This window comes from Hemitrygon akajei, chromosome 4 (assembly GCF_048418815.1).
Source record: "Hemitrygon akajei chromosome 4, sHemAka1.3, whole genome shotgun sequence".
Lineage (NCBI taxonomy): Eukaryota > Metazoa > Chordata > Chondrichthyes > Myliobatiformes > Dasyatidae > Hemitrygon > Hemitrygon akajei.
The window spans coordinates 155,215,845-155,235,442 of record NC_133127.1 but is presented as its reverse complement, the minus strand read 5'-3'; the positions used below and the strand labels follow the sequence as shown (position 1 = coordinate 155,235,442).

Genomic DNA, 19,598 nt, shown 5'->3' with positions numbered 1-19,598 from the left:
CTCATGTAGGAAACCAGGACGTTGGCTGAAATAGCAAAGGCTGAACTTGATGGTACAATGCTGAGGAATCGACCTCTACGTATTCGCTTTGCTACTCATGGAGCGGCTTTGACTGTGCGGAATCTTTCTCCAGTTGTTTCTAATGAGTTGTTGGAACAGGCTTTTTCTCAGTTTGGACCTGTAGAAAGAGCAGTAGTTGTTGTTGATGACCGTGGAAAGCCTACAGGGAAAGGTTATGTGGAATTTGCAGCAAAGCCTCCTGCTCGTAAAGCACTGGAACGATGTGCAGATGGAGCATTTTTATTGACATCGTAAGTTTGTTTTCATTTTCAGGTATCTCGTAGCTGCATTTCCTGTATTCTTAAGGGTAATCATGGGTGGAAAAAGTATACATATTTTCAATTCCTTGAAGTTGCATGATCTGCTATTTTTAAAATATATAAATGTATTAAATAGCTTGTAGTGCCCTCAAATGATTCATATACTGTTTGAAACAAATTGTTGGAATTGCTCTATTTTGCAGAAGATTCTAAACTATTGAGACTTATAAAGCATGTGAATCATCTTTTCCTTGAGTAGCATTTATTTCTATTTTGATTGATAAAGATGTAGGTTTAAAAAATATTGAAATATGTAAGCAACTCTCTTGTAAAAGCTTGTAACAGTTTAATTGCTTGCATTACCACAAAGTTGAACAGTTAAGTGAAAATTTTTATATTAGCCGTGTTTACTGTGGTTTTACAATGTTAAATCTCAATCTTGGGCCAAAATGCCTAAACATTTAACAATATCATTTCCTGTACTGTACTGGTATTGCAGCATTTTTAAGAACAATTCAACGAAAGTATACATACTTAGTGATTACCATATCAGGGTACTCAAAAAGTGGAACAAAGGCTTTTTTTAGCCTCCTTGGCACATTGTTGCAGATCTCTCTTGATCACCATTTTAATGATGCATGAACCAGATGCACAATAGCAACAAGAAAGCATAAGTTAAATACATTATTGACACACCACATTCTTACAGAAAAGAGCACAATTAGAAGAAAAAATAAAGTTCATTGTAATGCAAAGTGGTTATAGTGTTACTGAGGTAGTGGGATTAGGATTGTGCTGGTTGGTTCAAGAACCAAATGGTTGAATTTGGGATTCTGTGCTTCCAGCATGATACTACCTATGATAAGATGGTATGGTTCCAATGGTAGAGATCTGTAATGTTGCCTTCTTGAGGCAGCATTTCATGTTAATGCTACCAGTGGTAGGGAGGGCTGTATCCCTGATGTATTGAGCTGAGTGCACCATTCTCTGTAGCTTCTTGCATTTCTTTGCATTTGAATTGATCTATCAGATCATTAACCTAATCAGGATACAAGCAGTCCCCGGGTTACGAACGAGTTCCATTCCTGAGTCAGTCTTTAAGTCAGATTTGTACGTAAGTCGGAACAAGTACATCCATTATTATTTAGTGTCAGTCAAATGTTTGTCTTAGTATATAGTAAATATTTTACCTTTCTATGCATATAATACACTTAAACGTATGTATTCCAATAATTAAACCACTGCGTTGCCTAGTAATAATAGATAAGATAGATAGATACTTTATTCATCCCCATGGGGAAATTCAACTTTTTTTCCAATGTCCCATACACTTGTTGTAGCAAAACTAATTACATACAATACTTAACTCAGTAAAAAATATGATATGCATCTAAATCACTATCTCAAAAAGCATTAATAATAGCTTTTAAAAAGTTCTTAAGTCCTGGCGGTAGAATTGTAAAGCCTAATGGCATTGGGGAGTATTGACCTCTTCATCCTGTCTGAGGAGCATTGCATCGATAGTAACCTGTCGCTGAAACTGCTTCTCTGTCTCTGGATGGTGCTATATAGAGGATGTTCAGAGTTATCCATAATTGACCGTAGCCTACTCAGCGCCCTTCGTTCAGCTACCGATGTTAAACTCTCCAGTACTTTGCCCACGACAGAGCCCGCCTTCCTTACCAGCTTATTAAGACGTGAGGCGTCCCTCTTCTTAATGCTTCCTCCCCAACACGCCACCACAAAGAAGAGGGCGCTCTCCACAACTGACCTATAGAACATCTTCAGCATCTCACTACAGACATTGAATGACGCCAACCTTCTTAGGAAGTACAGAAATTGTAGCTTTCATTGGGGCAGAGCCTTTCACATGCTCCATTATTCTCACTTTATCCTTTAAAATTGTTCCAATCGTTGACGGACTGTAGCCTGACGCTTTTCCAATGACCAATGGCGTTTCACCTCTTTCCAAACGCTTTATTATTTCCACTTTATTTTCAATCGAGATCACTTCCCATCAACGGAACAGAAACACTGTGGGCAGTGGGTCCCGGTCCCGACCTGCGCCGGCTCCCGAGGTCCACTGGGTCCTAAGGACCACCGCACTGAATTCCCCGGGTCCTAAAGTCCACCGCACTGAAACAGGTTAAATGGGACAAGTGGGGGCTATGCTGGGTTTGGGTATTTGATCCTCCACAATATTCCGTGTGGGAATTTAAACTGGAGGTGGCAGTGTTTTTTTTATGAGGTCGAGTTGTGATCTCAACATCAACCCGGCACGGATGGTACAGGAGTCACTGGATCGATGTTAACTCGGCATGGGAACAGTCTATCACTGGATCAAACTCGGGGAACCGCTGTTCTCAAGCCCAGCGCTGATCTCACTACGCCACCAGCCAATTGGAACGGGGGTGGTGGGGGGGGGGGCGGTGTGGGGTCAGGATGAATCTTGCTAAGAAAAATTTAAACCAAATACAAAGTTACACACTCAACACTGTCAACGGCAATGACTTAAAATGGCGGACGGTGTTCTCCTTCCTCAGTTAGTAAGTATGAGTTGTCCGTAAGTCGGACGTTCATAACTTGGGGACTACCTGTACAGTCTTTGGTTAGTTTGATTGCATCTGTTTCAAAGTTCCTGAACGGCAATTTTTTGTTGCTATTTGAATCTAACATGCTCATTGTACAGTATGTAGTGACATTTTGCGTGCATCACCCAGGGAATCATTAGATACATTGGTTTGGAGCTGTTACATTTGAAATTTGCAGCTGCGGACTCTCGTGTAAATAGCATTGTTTCAAGTTATTTCAAAGAACTAATGATCTTAAGACCTGGCTGACTAGGGAATGGAGGCGACCTAGGAAAAGAATGCAGTGGCTAGGCTCAGAGGAGCATTTTCATTGTATCAGAAAACATAGCTGCAAGAGAGGACAAAACTCAAGCATAGGCCTCTAAGGCTCCCCTCCCTACAATCATCCTGTCTAATGTCTTTGGAAAATAAAATTGAAGTTGTCGGACAATAGTACTGGAGGGACATCAGGTATTGGTATGTTTTCCACTTCACAAAGACAATGCTCACCCTAAGGACTTCAGACACAGTGCTTCAACCTGAGGGCTTTGCCATCCACTGCATGGATTGGACAGCAGCATTGGGTTAAAGGCAGCGGTGGCGTTTACTCCATGATAAACTCGATTATGATGTACAGACGTGGCAACTTTCTCTCTGTTGCAATCCCGACACAGAACATCTGACAGTTAGAGCTCTATCTGCCTTGAAAGTTCTCCACCGTCATCCTGGTAGTGATGTACTTTCCAGCCTTTGCAATTGTCAAGTTGGCAATGGAGGAACTGAGCACCATGATCATCCATCCTGAGATGGCGTACTCTGATACATTCCCGATCATCACAGGGAACTTGCACCAGCCTAGTTTAAAGTCTCTGATCAACTAGTACCATGAGGTACTAGCAGAACCAGAGGAGCCAACTCACTTGATCATTGTTCCATTACCATCAAGAACCATTCCACATCTGCACTTTGGCAAGTCCAGTCACCTGGCTGTACTTCTACTCTTGGCACATAGGTAGAGACGGAGGACTGCAGCACCAGTGGTGAGGACTGCATTGTTATGGACAAGGGAGGTAAAAGAGCTTTTATGGAGTGGCATTGATTCAATAGACTGAAATATATTCAGGGATACATATTTGGATTTGAATCAATATGTCAGGGTCATTACTGGTGTGATCAAGAATTGCATGGATGAATGTGTGACTCAGAGAACATGCTGAGTTTCCTAACCTGAAGCTCTGGACAAACCAGGAGATTTGTAGTCTGCTTAGGGCTAGATCTGTTTGTAGATTAGACTGTATTCCAGAATCCCACAAGAAGCCCAGGCATAATCTATGGAAGGTCACCTCACCCCTGCAAATCCCCACAATCTCCAGTGATCTTTCTCAGAGGCCAATGTCCAAGCATCTTTGCCTTACTGCCATAAGGTAAGAGTTACAGGAGTCTGAAGACCCATGTTCAATGTTTTAAGATTAGTTTCTTCTCTCTCTCACCAGATTTCTGAACAGTCCCTAAATGCTACCTCATTCATCTTTTGCACTATTTATTTTGTAACATTGTATTTTGTCTTGCACTAAATTACAATTGCAAAACGGATTTCCCAATGTGTTCAGAGGTCGAATTTAATGTCAGAGAAACGTATATCATATACATCTTGAAATGCTTTTTCTTTGCAAACATCCACGAAAATGGAGGTGTCCCAAAGAATGAACGACAGTTAAATGTGAGAACCCCAAAGACCCCCCCCCCACAGTTCACCCCTCCCATGCATAAGCGGCAGCAAGCAATGATCCTTCCTTCCACCACTAGCTAGAAAAAGCACATTGGTACCATCACTGAGCCCAAGCATGTACTAAACAATAGCAAAGACAAGGACCAAAGTTACCCCAAAGGCTTCGCTTTTCATCCAACATTTGACAAACCACAGGTTCTCTCTCTCCCTGGCGAGAGAGAGAGAGGTGTCCCCCATTTTTACAGTGAGCAGGGGACTTAACAACAGCCCGCTGGTTTACAATGTTAAAAGTCCGTTTCATCGGGGGGGGGCTTTGAGCTTTGTGTACGAAGATCGCAAAGACCTTGGGTCTTCGGGCCCACAGCAGAAGATTTTCTGGCCTCCCCGACGACACGAGTCTCCTGCCTTGACACCGACCCTTGATCCGCCCATCTCCAGAGCCCCAAGATCTTAGGCTTCGGAACACGATCAAGATTCTCAGGCCAACCCTTGGCATGTTGAATAACGGCCAGTTGTGGAACCCTGAGAACAGGTGCAATTCCCGCAAAGAACCAAAGCCTGTATGTAACTCCAGGTCAGGGTCTTCAAAAGAACCCTGAAAGGGAAAAATAAAGATATTAAAGGTGAAAGTAGAGCTGTTTCCGAAGATGCAAGCAAAGGAGTTGCCATTAGGTGCCATTATCCCTCCTAAGCTCCACCTCTGATAATAAACCTAATTCTCATTTGAACATCTCTCGAGAGGGGCACATTCATAAGACGTTTAAGACATCAGGCTGCAGACTGAAAACCTGTGCTATCAAATGGCCGAGTGTTCCAGAATATCTTTAACTTCTCACTGTTGCAGTTTGAAGTCACCACCTCCTTCAAAAAGTCAGCAATGATTATTGCCCAGCAGTACTCACATGAATCATAATGAATTGATTTGGGAGGTTGGCTATCACTGAGATTAACTCGTGTCTGCACAAGGACAAGGACCTGGACCTGCTGCAATTTCACCTACTGCTGCATAAGGTCTAAAGCGGAAGCACTCTCTGGAGTAAGTTCACCATTTTGCTTTGGAACACTGAGACAACAACAAAACATGCCTCAAGGCACTACTTATTGATTTACAGCTTGGCATTGAGCACCACCATTCCTGTAGTAATAATAACTAAGCTTCCAAATTTCAAACTGTACATCTCCCTCTGCAACTGGTTTACTTCCTTTTCAGGAGACCACAGTCAGTATGGATTGGTAATAACATCTCACTGGCAATCAATACAGGTGCACCTCATGGATTTGTACTAAGTCCACCACTGCTGTAGTCTCTTTATACTTATGGCTGTGTGGCTAAGCACAGCTGAAGTGGGATGACATCACTGTTCATGAGATTTCAGTTGAAGAGGAGAAGGTATACAGGAGTGAGTTAAATGAGCTGGCTGAGTGCACTCAACATCAACACAAGAAATTGGAGGGGCAGTTAGAAAAACGAACATCAGTTCAAGGTGTCAACGTATTGATGCGGTCATGAAGAAGGCTTGCCATTGGCTCTATTTTTGTCAATATTTTAAGAAGATTTGGTTATGTCATACGAGCATCTTGAAAATTTCTATTGGTGTACAGTGGAGAGCATTCTGACTGTTTGCATCACAGCCTGTTATGAAGACTCCAGTGCACAGGATTGCAAGAGGCTTCAGAGAATTTCAGGCTCAGCCTGTTCTGTTATGGACAGTGGTGATTTGTTTCAGCTCTTCTGGAAAATTTTATGCTGCCTGGTATCTTGTGGGTTTCATCCATGCGTTCAGATTTCCTCTCCCATTCCAAAGAACTTGTGAGATACGGATAGTAAGTTGTGAGCATGCTATGTTGATGCTGGATGTATGGCAACGCTTGCGGGCTGACTCCAGCACATCCTTGGATGAGTTGGTCTTTGATGTAAATTATGTATTTCCCTGTATGATTTGACAACAAGTAAAGCTAATCTCTTTTTCTGGTACTTGCTGCTTCGCTTGCAGAGTAAACATATAGGTTTACGCACTTCTTTAAATATTCAATCCACCCATCTCTTCACACTTTTCAATCTATTATTCCGTCACATTTTTTAAAATATTATAATGATTTTGATTTTTTTTCTGGATCAACATCAAACATCCTTTAATTCTGGTCCTCTATTCATCTGCTTAGTACTTTTGTTCATTCTGTACAACATCCACATCATTCACAACTTGCACTTTGTGGATAATATGCTACAAACATTAAAGATCTATGTCTACCAGTCTTTTGTGTCAATTTTCCATTGCCTCAGTAGGTTGCGGTTTCTTTTTGAATGATACAAGATGATGGTTGTTGTTTCAGAGCAGCTGTTAGTCAAATTGAATCAGTATCTTTGTGCCTGTCTGAGGTTTCAATTGCCAATTGTTGCAAACATTTTTTAATGGTTAAAAAGTGATTTCTAGATTGAGCTTTCACTCTCTAAAAAGTGGGTTATATTATTGCAAACACTTGAAAATTTATTATTAATGTTTGAATATTCTGCTGTAGAACAAGGCTATTCAACCTATTAGATCCTAGCCAACCCCCAAAAGAGCAATCCCATTTCCTTGACCTGCTACTTGTTCTCTTTTTCAGATACATAATATCCCATTTGATTCCTTTTGCCATTAACTTTTAATAGCTAAACAGCCTACCAACAAGTCTGGGATGTGGGAGGAAACTAGAGCATACTGCAGACTTTTCTACATCCTATGTCTTATGGTCATATGGCTACAGAAAATGCAAGTACCCCACAGACAGCACTGTAGGTCAGGACTAAACCTAGACCAGGGTACAGGGAAATGGAGGAAACGGGACTGAATTTTTTTTTTAAAGTTAGTCTGTTGGGCACAAATATGCGATTTGATGAGCCAAGTGACGTCCTATTGTGTCATTTTAAATTTGAGGAAAACAAGCACTAAACGAGTTTTTTTTTAATATTTGGGAAAAGTTCGTTCTGCAGCTTGAAGCCAACTGGATATGTAATAAATAGAATATTATAGTTTCAACAACTGGCTTTGGTTTAGTTTAAGGGAAAATGCAAATTTTAGGTGGCCAAGATTAGATATGGGTGGCAGAGTGAAGATACATCTCTACCAAGGGTGTAAGGTGTTCTTTCCCTCTGCTAGCCTGCACTTCCCCCATTTAGTAAGGTGTAGCTCCTGCTTAGATCCCCGATCAGGGTCACATTGAAACCATGGGAGCAGGTGGTAGATGGTTGTATGAGTAACTGCTGCTTATCACAAGTCCTGGTTATGAGAACACTAATGCACACAGACAATTTCTGAAGAGTATTGATAATAGCTGGGGTCACTCGTCTTGTAAAGACGCTGCCCAGAAGGCAATGGCAAGCCACTTCTGTCGAATAATTTGCCAAGAACAATAATGGTTAAGACCTTGTTCACTCATATCACATAATGAATGAATGAAGATTAGAGAATAGTTGATAGGCAGCATGTGTTTTAAAAAAAAAATCACTTCCAGATAGGTCTGGTGGGCTGATTGACCTATTTTCTGCACTGTAAGATTCAATCCATCATTTGATCATTGCTGTTACTGAGGTCAACTATGGACAAATTCATCTCACAATAAACCAATTATTATTCCCCATAGGCCTTCCAACAAAATGAGAAATTGATCAGTCAAAAAATGTCATGTTTGCAGATAGTTGTTTATAATGTAATCTTTTAAAATCTGTTAAAAATAGACGTACGTAATCCGAGAGTTCTGTAACAATTAGGTCATAACTGTTAGATTGACATAGAAACATCAAAATCTACAGCACATTACAGGCACTTCACCCACAATGTTGTGCCACCCATGTAACCTACTCTAGAAGCTGCCTAGAATTTCCCTACCGCGTAGCTCTCTATTTTTCTAAGCTCCATATACTTACAATAGGGTCTTTTAAGAGACTCTTACATATCTGCCTTTTACCACCTTCACTGGCTGTGTTTTCCATGCACCCATCACTCTCTGGAAAAACTTACCTCTGTCATCCCCTTGTTTTTTTTTGGTAATTTTTTTTATTGAAGTTCGTCATCAAACAAACATTTCCATAAGATGTATTTCAGACATTGTCCATATATATCATATAATCATATGTCACAAATCTCCACATAGTATTTATCTGAGGTATACACTTATAGAAAAGAGTGGAAGGAAAAAACAAGCAAAAGGAAAAAAACTATGTACAAGTAGGGAGTGATCTTTTTTTAACAACAGATTCATTGATTTGTGAGAATAAAATCAAGCCTATGAGGCATTATCTAGTTAAACCATTTTCCCAGTATGAATCAAATTGTTCCAGCTTATGATTAACAGATGCTGTTATCTTCTCCATTTTGTAGATGTCTATTGTAATTTCCATCCATGCATTTAAAGTTGGGCTCTCCTGTGATAACCATTTCCCAGTAAGAGTCTTTTTACCAGCCACCAACAGTATATTCATTAAATATTTATCTCTTTTCAATCATTCTTGAGGTATATACCCAAAATATATGGTCTTACTCTCTAAGGGTATTTCACATTTAAAGATGTCTTGTAGGGCATTGTGTATCCCCCTCCAATAGTCTTTGATAACAGGGCAGTCCCAAAAAATACTGTCATCCCCTTGTACCTAGTTCTTAGCACCTTTATAACTATGTCCCCTCATGTTGGCCATTTCAGCCCTGAGGAAAAAGCCTCTGGCTATCCACACGATCAATTAGTATTCAAAGTTCAAAGTAAAATTTATCAGGGTACATAAATGTCACCACATACAACCCTGAGATTCTTTTTCTGTGGGCATACTTAGCAAATCTATAGAACAGTGATTGTAAACAGAATCAATAGACAACAAACTACAAATGCAGATATAAATAAATAATGAGCATGAAATAACAAAATAAGAGGCCTTAAATGAGTGTAGTTAACCGCTTTTAGTGAAGAGCCTGATGGTTGAGTGGTAGTAACTTCTTGAACCTGGTGGTGTGAGTCCTGAAGCATTTGTACCTTCTACCTGATGGCAGCAGTGAGAAAAGAGCACAGCCTGGGTAGTTCAACTGTTACTTTTAAACTATAAGACATAGGCTGAATGGCCTCATTCTGCTCATATGGAGTGCTCCACCATTCCTTTACAGTGTTTAGTCAAAAGAAATTTGAAATATTAAAACAATGTTTTGAATGTCCAATTGTCATAGTAATGTGTATTTATTTCCAGGCTTTACAGATATGCAGTTCATGTTGGTTGATGCAAAAGTGTAGCTGCTTGAAAGAATTGCAAAACTCCTCTAAACATGCAGTGTTTTATGCAGTTTGTTTAGGATCACTAAGTGTAAATGAGAACATTTCAAATGGTTTGGAAAGTTTTGAACAATGCTTTTTTTCCTGGTATAAATGCAAAGTGCCTGTACTTTACAGTTCCCCACATCCTGTTATTGTGGAGCCCATGGAGCAGTGTGATGATGAAGATGGATTTCCTGAGAAATTGCTGCAAAAGAACACACAATACCATAAGTAAATGTTTCTTGTTTTGTTTCATGATTAGCATTGCAAACTAAATCCAAAAATGTTGCATTATCTGGTTTGAGCTGTGTGCTTTTGCTGGAGTTTATTTTGATCCCCAATATTGGGTTTTTGACTTGGTTTTTCCATCTTGCAAATTGTATATGGCATTTCTATTATGTTAGATAGCTTCTAATTTTCAGTTTGGGATTGGGACAGCATATGTTTAAACATGATACTGGGATCACGTCACAAGATTTTGCAGATGCTGGAAATCTTGACCAATGCACGCAATGGAATTGTGATATTTTTGATTAATTTTAAGTACCTACCAAGGATTCCTTTTCACGTTGCTGTGAATATGAAAGTCTTCTATCATAGATCCAATCTCAACCTAGTAAGAACACTTAAACCTTTGCAACACCTAATCTTATCCCCTTGAACTAAATCGGTTATTTGGTTAATCTGAAAATTGACCTGGATTTCAAAGCTGAAAAGATTATTTTAATAAGCATGTTCACACAACTTTTTTCACCATGCTTTTATTTTTCTTCAGCATTCTGCCTCTCCATTTATGACTGTATCATCCACAAACTTGGTCATAAAACTATTAATTCTGTCATCCAGATTATTAACACATAACGTAAAAAGTAGCAGACCCAACACCAATCCCTATATAACCCCACTAGTCACTGGCAGCTAATCAACTAGTCACTGGCAGCCAATCAGAGAAGACCTGCTTTATTCCTACTGTTAGTCTTCTGCCTGTTGGCTAATTGCTATTCATGCTAGTACCTTTCTTATAATACTGTGGGCTCCTATCTTGTTTTACAGCCCTGTGTGTGACATCTTGGCAAAGGCCTTCTGAAAATCAAAGTAAACCATACCACTGACTCTCATTGTTCATTCTGTGTGTTAGTTCCTCAAAAATTTGCAAAAGATTTGTCAGTGGTAGAGTAACTTATGCTCACTCTGTTCTAATTTAACTAGGGAACGGGAGCAGCCACCACGTTTTGCTCAACCTGGGACATTTGAGTTCGAATATGCATCTCGCTGGAAAGCTCTTGATGAAATGGAAAAACAACAACGGGAGCAAGTTGACAGAAATATACGAGAAGCAAAACAAAAATTGGAGGCAGAAATGGAAGCTGCTCGTCATGAACATCAGCTTATGCTTATGAGACAAGGCAAGTTACTGGTCTTCATCCATAAAATCATTAACACTTATCATATAGAAGTACTGGAAAGATTGAAATCTGATTTGATAATCTATTGAATCATCTCAGTCATTTTTAAATGTTACTGTTAGATGTTTCCTTGGGCTTGAGAGTATGAATTTGTATTAGCCTCAGTCTGCTGACAACCAGAATCTTCCGTGTTCATGGAGGTCCACTCTAGACTTCTATTTGCACGTGCTGCTATTAGAAGTGCACGAAGAAGGAACAGCACACAAATAAATCTTTGCGTGGTCTCCTCCCTTGCACATGTTATTTTTGAAGTCCAATTGCCCAAATTGAGGTCCAGATTCTTAAGGTCCTTCTTACAGATGCTTTGGAAGTATATGTGGGCTTAGTTGGTATCTCAGTTTCTTATGCTCTAATAAAAAATGTCATCCTCCCCAACTTCTCCCTGTAACTCAGGCTCTTGTGCCTTGGCAACATTCTTATCCATACTTTTCACTCTTTGCTGCTTAATGACATCTTCCCTGTAATAAGGTAACAAAAGCTGTATGCAATACTCCAGGTGCAGTCTCACCATTGTCTTGAGCAACTACAACGTAACGTACCATCATTATACTTATTGTCTTTGGACGTCCAGGATGCCAAATAGGGCCTTCATCACCCTGCCTGTCTGTGAATTATACATACGTACAGTACTCCTTGATCCTCTGTTTTACAATGCTGTCCAGACCCTATCATTCACTTGCTTGTTCCTCAGAATTCCCTACAATAACTTGCCCACCATAGATGTCAAGCTCGCCAGCTTCTAGTGCTCTGGCTTGACTTTGCAGCCTTTAAGTAAGAGTAATATTAGCCACCCTCCATTCTTCCACAGCTTCACATGTGGCTAAAGATGATAAAAATATCTCTACAAGGCCCTTCGCACTTCTTTAGCTTCCGGCTCGCACCAAAGAAGCACATGGTTAGACCCCATGACTTTAAGACTGTCAATGCCTTTGGTAATTTGGGTATGGTCCAAAACAATCACAACTCCTGTTTGCTTTATTTTCTTAGCTTTCACTGTGTTCTCTACAGTAAAAACTTGATGAGAAATATTTATTAAAAATCTCATCCAACTTGTGTGACTGCATACATACATGACCATGCTGATCCTTGGAGGCACCACTCCTCTCCCTAGCCACCCTTTTACTCATACCTGTAGAATCTGTTGGAACTTTTCTTTTCCTGTCAGATCCATGCCTTTTTTGCTCAATTTTTTGCTTTATAATTAGCAAACTATGTTGCAGTGTGGCTGTTAACTTTTGGGATATTTTGTGGTGGGTTTGATTATTGACAATTCTGGTTTATTGACCATAACTGCTGTAACCATCCAAAATGCTTTTAACAGCACTTGTTATAAACAGGGAAGTGTTAATCTCAAAAGGACTTTGCAGCTCTCTTTCTGAGTTGATTTCTCATGGTACTGGGGAGCTAGCTGGTTGCATTTCCCAGCACTCTTTGGTGAACCCCAGGTGCTGAATCTCATGCCAGATTAGGCCATTGTGGATTCAGTAGCTTCATCCCTTTCAATGGCTAGACAGTAGAAAATGAGGGAAACTTCTTGTCATTTGCATTTTTTGATTGATTTTAAAACTGTGTACATGACATTTTAGATTTTCATAAGGAGGGTAACAAATTTTGATTTCAACCCAGGAAAGATTACTTAATTGTGGGATAACACATACGCTATTTTGTGGTCAGTATAAGTAGAGATCAGTAACTACACTGGACAACAAAGGTTTTGCTTCCTGAATGATCATGAAAATCACCGTGAAATTTCCCTATCATGCACCATTTTTGGAATTGTCTATATTTGTTATTTAAATTCATAATTCAAGTCAATTAAAATGTTAGAAACATAGAAAACCTACAGCACAATACAGGCCCTTTGGCCCACAAAGCTGTGCCAAACATGTCCTTACCTTAGAACTACCTAGGCGTACTCATAGCCCTCTATTTTTCTAAGCTCCATGTACCTATCCAGGAGTCTCTTAAGAGACCCTATCATTTCAGCCTCCACCGCCACCGCAGGCAGCCCATTCCACGCGCTCACCACTCTCTGTGTTTTTTTTTTTTAAAAACTTACCCCTGACATCTCCTCTGTACCTAAGCACCTTAAAAATATATCCTCTCATGCTAGCCATTTCAGCCCTGGTAAAAAGCCTCTGACTATCCACACGATCGATGCCTCTCATTATCTTGTACACCTCTATCTGGTCACCTCTCATCCTCCGTCGCTCCAAGGAGAAAAGGCTGAGTTCACTCAACCTATTCTCATAAGGCATGCTCCTCAATCCAGGCAACATCCTTGTAAATCTCCTCTGTACCCTTTCTATGGTTTTCACATCTTTCCTGTAGTGAGCCGACCAGAATTGAGTAAAGTACTCCAAGTGGGGTCTGACCAGGGTCCTACATAACTGCAACATTACCTCTCGGCTCTTAAACTCAATCCCACGGTTGATGAAGGCCAAAGCAACATATACCTTCTTAACCACAGAGTCAACCTGTGTAGCAGCTTTGAGTGTCCTTTGGACTAAGACCCCAAGATCCCTCTGATCTTCCACACTGTCAAGAGTCTTACCATTAATGCCATTTTCTGCCATCATGTTTGGCCTACCAAAATGAACCGCCTCACACTTATCTGGGTTGAACTCCATCTGCCACTTCTCAGCCCAGTTTTGCATCCTCTCAATGTCCCGCTGTAACCTCTGACAGCCCTTCACACTATCCATAACACCCCCAACCTTTGTGTTATCTGAAAATTTACTAACCCATCCCTCTACTTCCTCAGGTCTCCCAGAACAGATTCCTGAGGCACACCACTGGTCACTGACCTCCATGCAGAATATGACCCATCTACAACCACTCTTTGCCCTCTGTGGGCAAGCCAGTTCTGGATCGATAAAGCAATGTCCCCTTGGATTCCATGCCTCCTCACTTTCTCAATAAGCCTTGCATTGGGTACCTTGTCAAATGCCTTGCTGAAATCCATATGCACTACATCTACAGCTCTACCTTCATCAACGTGTTTAGTCACATTCTCAAAGAATTCAATCAGGCTCTTAAGGCACAACCTGCTTTTGCCAAAGCCATGCTGACTATTCCTAATCATATTATGCCTCTCCAAATGTTCATAACTCCTGCCTCCCAGGATCTTCTCCATCAACTTACCAACCACTGAAGTAAGACTCACTGGCCTTTAATTTCCTGGGCTATCTCTACTCCCTTCCTTGAATAAGGGAAAAATAAGGGAACACTCCAATCTTCTGGAACCTCTCCCATCCTCATTGATGATGCAAAGATCATCACCAAAGGCTCAGCAATCTCTTCCCTCACTTCCCACAGTAGCCTGGGGTACATCTTGTCCTGTCCTGGTGATTTAACCAACTTTCCAAAAGCTCCAGCACATCCTCTTCCTTAATATCTATATGCTCAAGCTTTTCAGTCCGCTGCAAGTCATCCCTACAATCGCCAAGATCCTTTTCCGTAGTGAATACTGAAGCAATGTATACATTAAGTACCTCTGCTATCTCCTCCGGTTCCATTCACACTTTTCCACTGTCACACTTGGTTGGTCCTATTCTCTCACGTCTTATCCTCTTGCTCTTCACATACTTGTAGAATGCCTTGGGATTTTTCTTACTCCTGCCCACCAAGGCATGGCCCCTTCTGGCTCTCCTAATTTCATTCTTAAGCTCCTTCCTGCTAGCCTTATAATCTTCTAGATCTCTGTCATTACCTAGTTTTTTGCAGCTTTCGTAAGCTCTTCTTTTCTTCTTGACTAGATTTACAACAGCTTTTGTACACCACGGTTCCTGTACCCTACCATCCTTTCCCTGTCTCATTAGAACATACCTATGCAGAACCCCATGCAAATATCCCCCCCCCAGCAATTCTGGTTTAAACTCTACCAAAAGCCTTAGCAAACCTCCTCGCCAGGATATTGGTCCCCCTGGGATTCAAGTGCAGCCTGTCCTTTTTGTACAGGTCACACCTGCCCCAAAAGAGGTCCCAATGATCCAGAAATCTGAATCCCTGCCCCCTGCTCCAATCCCTCAGCCATGCATTTATCCTCCACCTCATTCTATTTCTATACTCATTGCCACGTGGCACAGGCAGTAATCCGGAGATTTTTAAGATCCTGCTTCTCAACTTCCTTCCTAACTTCCTGTAGTCTGTTTTCAGGACCTCCTACCTTTTCCTACCTATGTCGTTGGTACCAATATGTACCACGACCTCTGGCTTTTCTGCTTCCGACTTCATGATATCCTGGACGCAGTCGGAAATGTCCCAGATCCTGGCTCCTGGGAGGCAAGCTACCATCCAAGTTTCTTTCCTGCATCCACAGAATTGACTGTCTGACCCCCTAACTATAGAGTCCACCGTCACTGCTGCCATCCTCTTCCTTTTCCTACCTTTCTGAACCACAGGGCCAGACTCTGTGCCAGAGGCATGACCGCTGTTGCTTACCCCAGGTAGGGCGTCTCCCCCAACAGTACTCAAACAGGAGTACTTATTGTTAAGGGAGATAGCCACTGGGGTACTCTCCAGCATCTGCCGTTTGTCCTTCCCTCTCCTGACTATTACCCACTTATCTGTCTCCCCAAGCCCCAGAGTGACTACCTCTCTATCACCTCCTCGCTCTCCCTGATCAGAGGTAGGTCATCGAGCTGCATGTCCAGTTCCCTAATGTGGTCCCTTAGGAGCTGCAGCTTGACACTTCTGGTGCAGATGTGGCCATGCGGGAGGCTGGGAGCCTCTCGGACTTCCCACATCTGACACCGAGCACAGAACACCGGTCGCACACACATAATTCCTGTCTGTAATCTATACAGATGACCTGCCTCACCTCAACCCGTTATCGCCAAAGCCATTCTACTCTATCTCCCTCTACTCCAACACCTGCTGTATAAATCTGTCTTTTTAAGCTCTTCTTGCTGTTCTCAGTGGCTGACGTCTCATGCTTGCACGGTCGTGTCCCATTCAAATTGCTGAAGAAATAACCGTCACTTTTTGAACTCTTCTTGCTTTTAAACTCTTCTCGCTGTTCTCACTGTCTGACATCCATGTGCTTGCGCAGTCATGCCCCGTTGAAACCGCTGAAGAAATAACACTGTTGCACACAATGTAAGTGGAAAAAATTTCTGTCTTGTTCAGGCATGCCTGGGTGTGCTTTGGTTTGCCTTCTTTATGGTATGACTTCTTTATTGATTCTTCAGTGCGAAGCCTGAAAGCTGTGATGCTACAGAATGACAATGTCCACCCTTCAATGTCAATCAGCTGTAGTACACATGAATGAAAACTATTGAAATTTGGAAGTCTTGTTGAAATACATACAGTAGAGCAACTGCAACTGGAACATCTGTAGTGATCTGACAGTACTAGTGCTGTTACTAGGAATACAGCTTGGACACACAAAGTACTGTCGATTCATTTTTGAATGGGATAGCCATAGTAAAGAATCTCATTATATTAAAAAGGATTGATTACTCCGTAAGCAGTTGGTTCCAGGGCAGAAAAGTGTGGCACATAATCCACTTGTAGACCCCTCTTTATATAAAACTAGAACTTATGAAAAATTTTGTGGAAGCAGTGATCAAGGAAGGTGAAGGATTTCAACATTTGAGACAGATATTTCCCAGAAGAACTGAGGCCAAGATTAAGGAAGGTATTTTAGTTGGTCCACATATCAAATGGGTGATCAGTGACTGGAAGACTTCGAGTGGGATCAGAGAAAATTACATGCAAGGCATTCAAGGATGTTGTTGAAAATTTTATTCACTACAGCAGAGCACCAGACTACCCACAGACAACATGCTTCATACATACAAAACCATGAAGTGCAACATGTCATTGAAGATTTATTTTCTGCATTTCCAATTAGATTTCTTCCCTGCATGTCTTCCTGCTGTCAGTGACACTGGTTGATTATTGTTGGCTACTTAAAGCAAGGAGCTTCAAACACTGAGTACAAACAAAAACCATGAACAAAGCATTTTAGCTTAGTTGAACTATTGCAAAACAGCAGCAGCATTATGCAATTAAACTCATTATATTCAATAAAAGTTAATTTCTTGTTTCCAAGTTCCTCTGTTATATAAGTAGTCTGAAATTATATTTGTGTTCAACTTCAACTGGTCTGTTGTAAAAACAAAAAAAAAATTGAGGAAGCAATGCTTCCAAAATAAATTTGCTGCCCAGTGTTATTTCTGAATGTTTTTTGAATGTTTGCAACATTTGCAGATATTTTATATTCTGGTAGTATATTCAGCCTGGAGGCAAATTATAACATGCTGTTGATTTATTTTTTAAAATCCAGTTTTAATTGATTGGCTACTATCTTCTTGTCATGAAGATTGTCAGCTAACTGCAACCACAGTGGGATCTTTAGATGGTCTTACAGGTAACTCTGGTTATAGGAGCACTGAGCATTGGTGATTTGCTGCATGCCAAAGCAGGGCCAGAATGATTTGTGTCATAGATTATATATGTCATGTGGTAAGTGTGTTAATAATTTCATGTAGCAGGCTGGCAAATACCTATTTTCATTTGTATAGGAATTATGCTGTACTCAAGAAGAAATTGCTTCTTGACCAATAGCTGACACTGAGTATCTTAAAAGTGACTGAGTTCTAAATTGGAAGTATTTCTTTTTAGATTTGTTGAGGCGCCAGGAGGAGTTAAGGCGTTTGGAAGAAATGAGAAATCAAGAGCTGCAGAAAAGAAAACAAATTGAAATGAGGTATGTCCGTTCAACCCATGATAAGATGGTATAGGACCACCTTATGAAATGTTAAAATAAATTACAAAATCATGATCTTTATACCCTCACCCAGGCTGTTTCCACACATTCTTAAAATATTCGATGCAAATTCACTTCATTTTATTAAATAAATTGTGGGTTGTCCTAAATGAAATTAATATTGTGCCCTGCAAGCAAGCTAAATAAGTTTTGTTTAAATATGGATGGAGTGTGTCTGGCTGTAGGGCCATGGAATTGGAGACAGATCCTTAATTTTATCAAACCTTTTTCATCACTCTTTCCAATCATGGTTGATTTGTGACTTGTTATTTTACTCGATACTAACCTCTTGATTGTCTTGTCAAACAAACAAACTAGGCTTGGTCCAGATTAATAAATTTATTAATTGTTGCAGAAATCAATGTTTTGATTTAGCATACAGCTGGAATAAATAATTAATTCTAGTGCACAAACAAAAATGGAAACAGCTTTATTTTCTTGCTCACACTATTTTCCACAATTACAGAAAGAATTGGAAGCAATGATTTTAAACTGCATGTTTTAAAAAAATTTTTTTGCTCAACATAACAAAACTTTCAATTTCCAGATACACTTTCATTTACATTTCTTCCCCTCACAGATATCAGGTATCAGAAGACTTCCGTCAAAATATAGACATCACCACAACATCCTATACAAAAGCCTTTATTAGTATAGCAGACAGGTTTACACCTACATACTGCAGAAAAGGTTGTCATGTTTAAACTGCATTTTTAGCAGATCACTAAATTTATTATCTTCATTTCTAATTTTTGTTTTGTTTTACCCACCTGAAGGTACTAATTTGCTGTAAGCTATTATTAAGCTGGCTTGATTGAACTTTGAAGTTGATTCTTTAATGCCGAAATGTAGATTGAAGTTATATACACATTGCAGTGCCTTTCACATGTGAACCACTATGTGGTTTTAATCTTCCTAACAAACAGACCTCAGACAGTCAGGATGTATAACCACTTCTCCCTTCCCTTCATGCTCAACATGGGTACCCACACCACCACCCTGTCCTTGCTCCTTTCCTGTACACTCTGCTCACACACGACTAATCATGGCTAAGCACCCAAGTCATCACATTGTCAAGTTTGTCAATCACACGACAGTGGTGGGCTTATTATCAATAATGATGAAATGGCCTACAGAGAGGAAGTGGAAGACAAATAATCTCTTCCTCAATGTGAACAAGATGAAGGAATTGTTACCGACTCCAGGAGAACCCGCAGCACAGCTGTGGAAACTGCAAGTAGCAAGTCTTGGGAGTACACATCTCTCACAACCTCTCATTGTGCCGGAACACATCCTACATAATCAAGAAAGCTCACCAATAACTCTGGGCAGCATAGTGTTATATAGTGGTTAGCGCAATGCTTTACAGTACCAGCGGCCCAGGTTTATTACCTGCTGCACCCGGCAAGGAGTTGTTCTTCCCATGACTGCATGGGTTTCCTCTGGGTGCTCCAGTTTCCT

The 19,598-nt window shown here is 40.6% G+C and overlaps 1 protein-coding gene across 2 annotated transcripts in view; it reads left to right on the top strand.

Annotated features, from left to right (window-relative positions):
• LOC140726821 (paraspeckle component 1-like) overlaps positions 1 to 19,598 on the top strand; it is a 134,212-nt gene that overhangs the window by 17,541 nt on the left and 97,073 nt on the right. For both annotated transcript variants that reach the window (XR_012098736.1, XM_073043674.1), the window contains exons 2-5: positions 10 to 311; positions 10,032 to 10,127; positions 11,106 to 11,302; positions 17,993 to 18,077. Coding sequence is in view for 1 of the 2 variants with exons in the window: in XM_073043674.1 (XP_072899775.1) it covers positions 10 to 311; positions 10,032 to 10,127; positions 11,106 to 11,302; positions 17,993 to 18,077 (680 nt within the window). In the remaining variant the exon portion in view is untranslated. The remainder of the gene's footprint in view (positions 1 to 9; positions 312 to 10,031; positions 10,128 to 11,105; positions 11,303 to 17,992; positions 18,078 to 19,598) is intronic.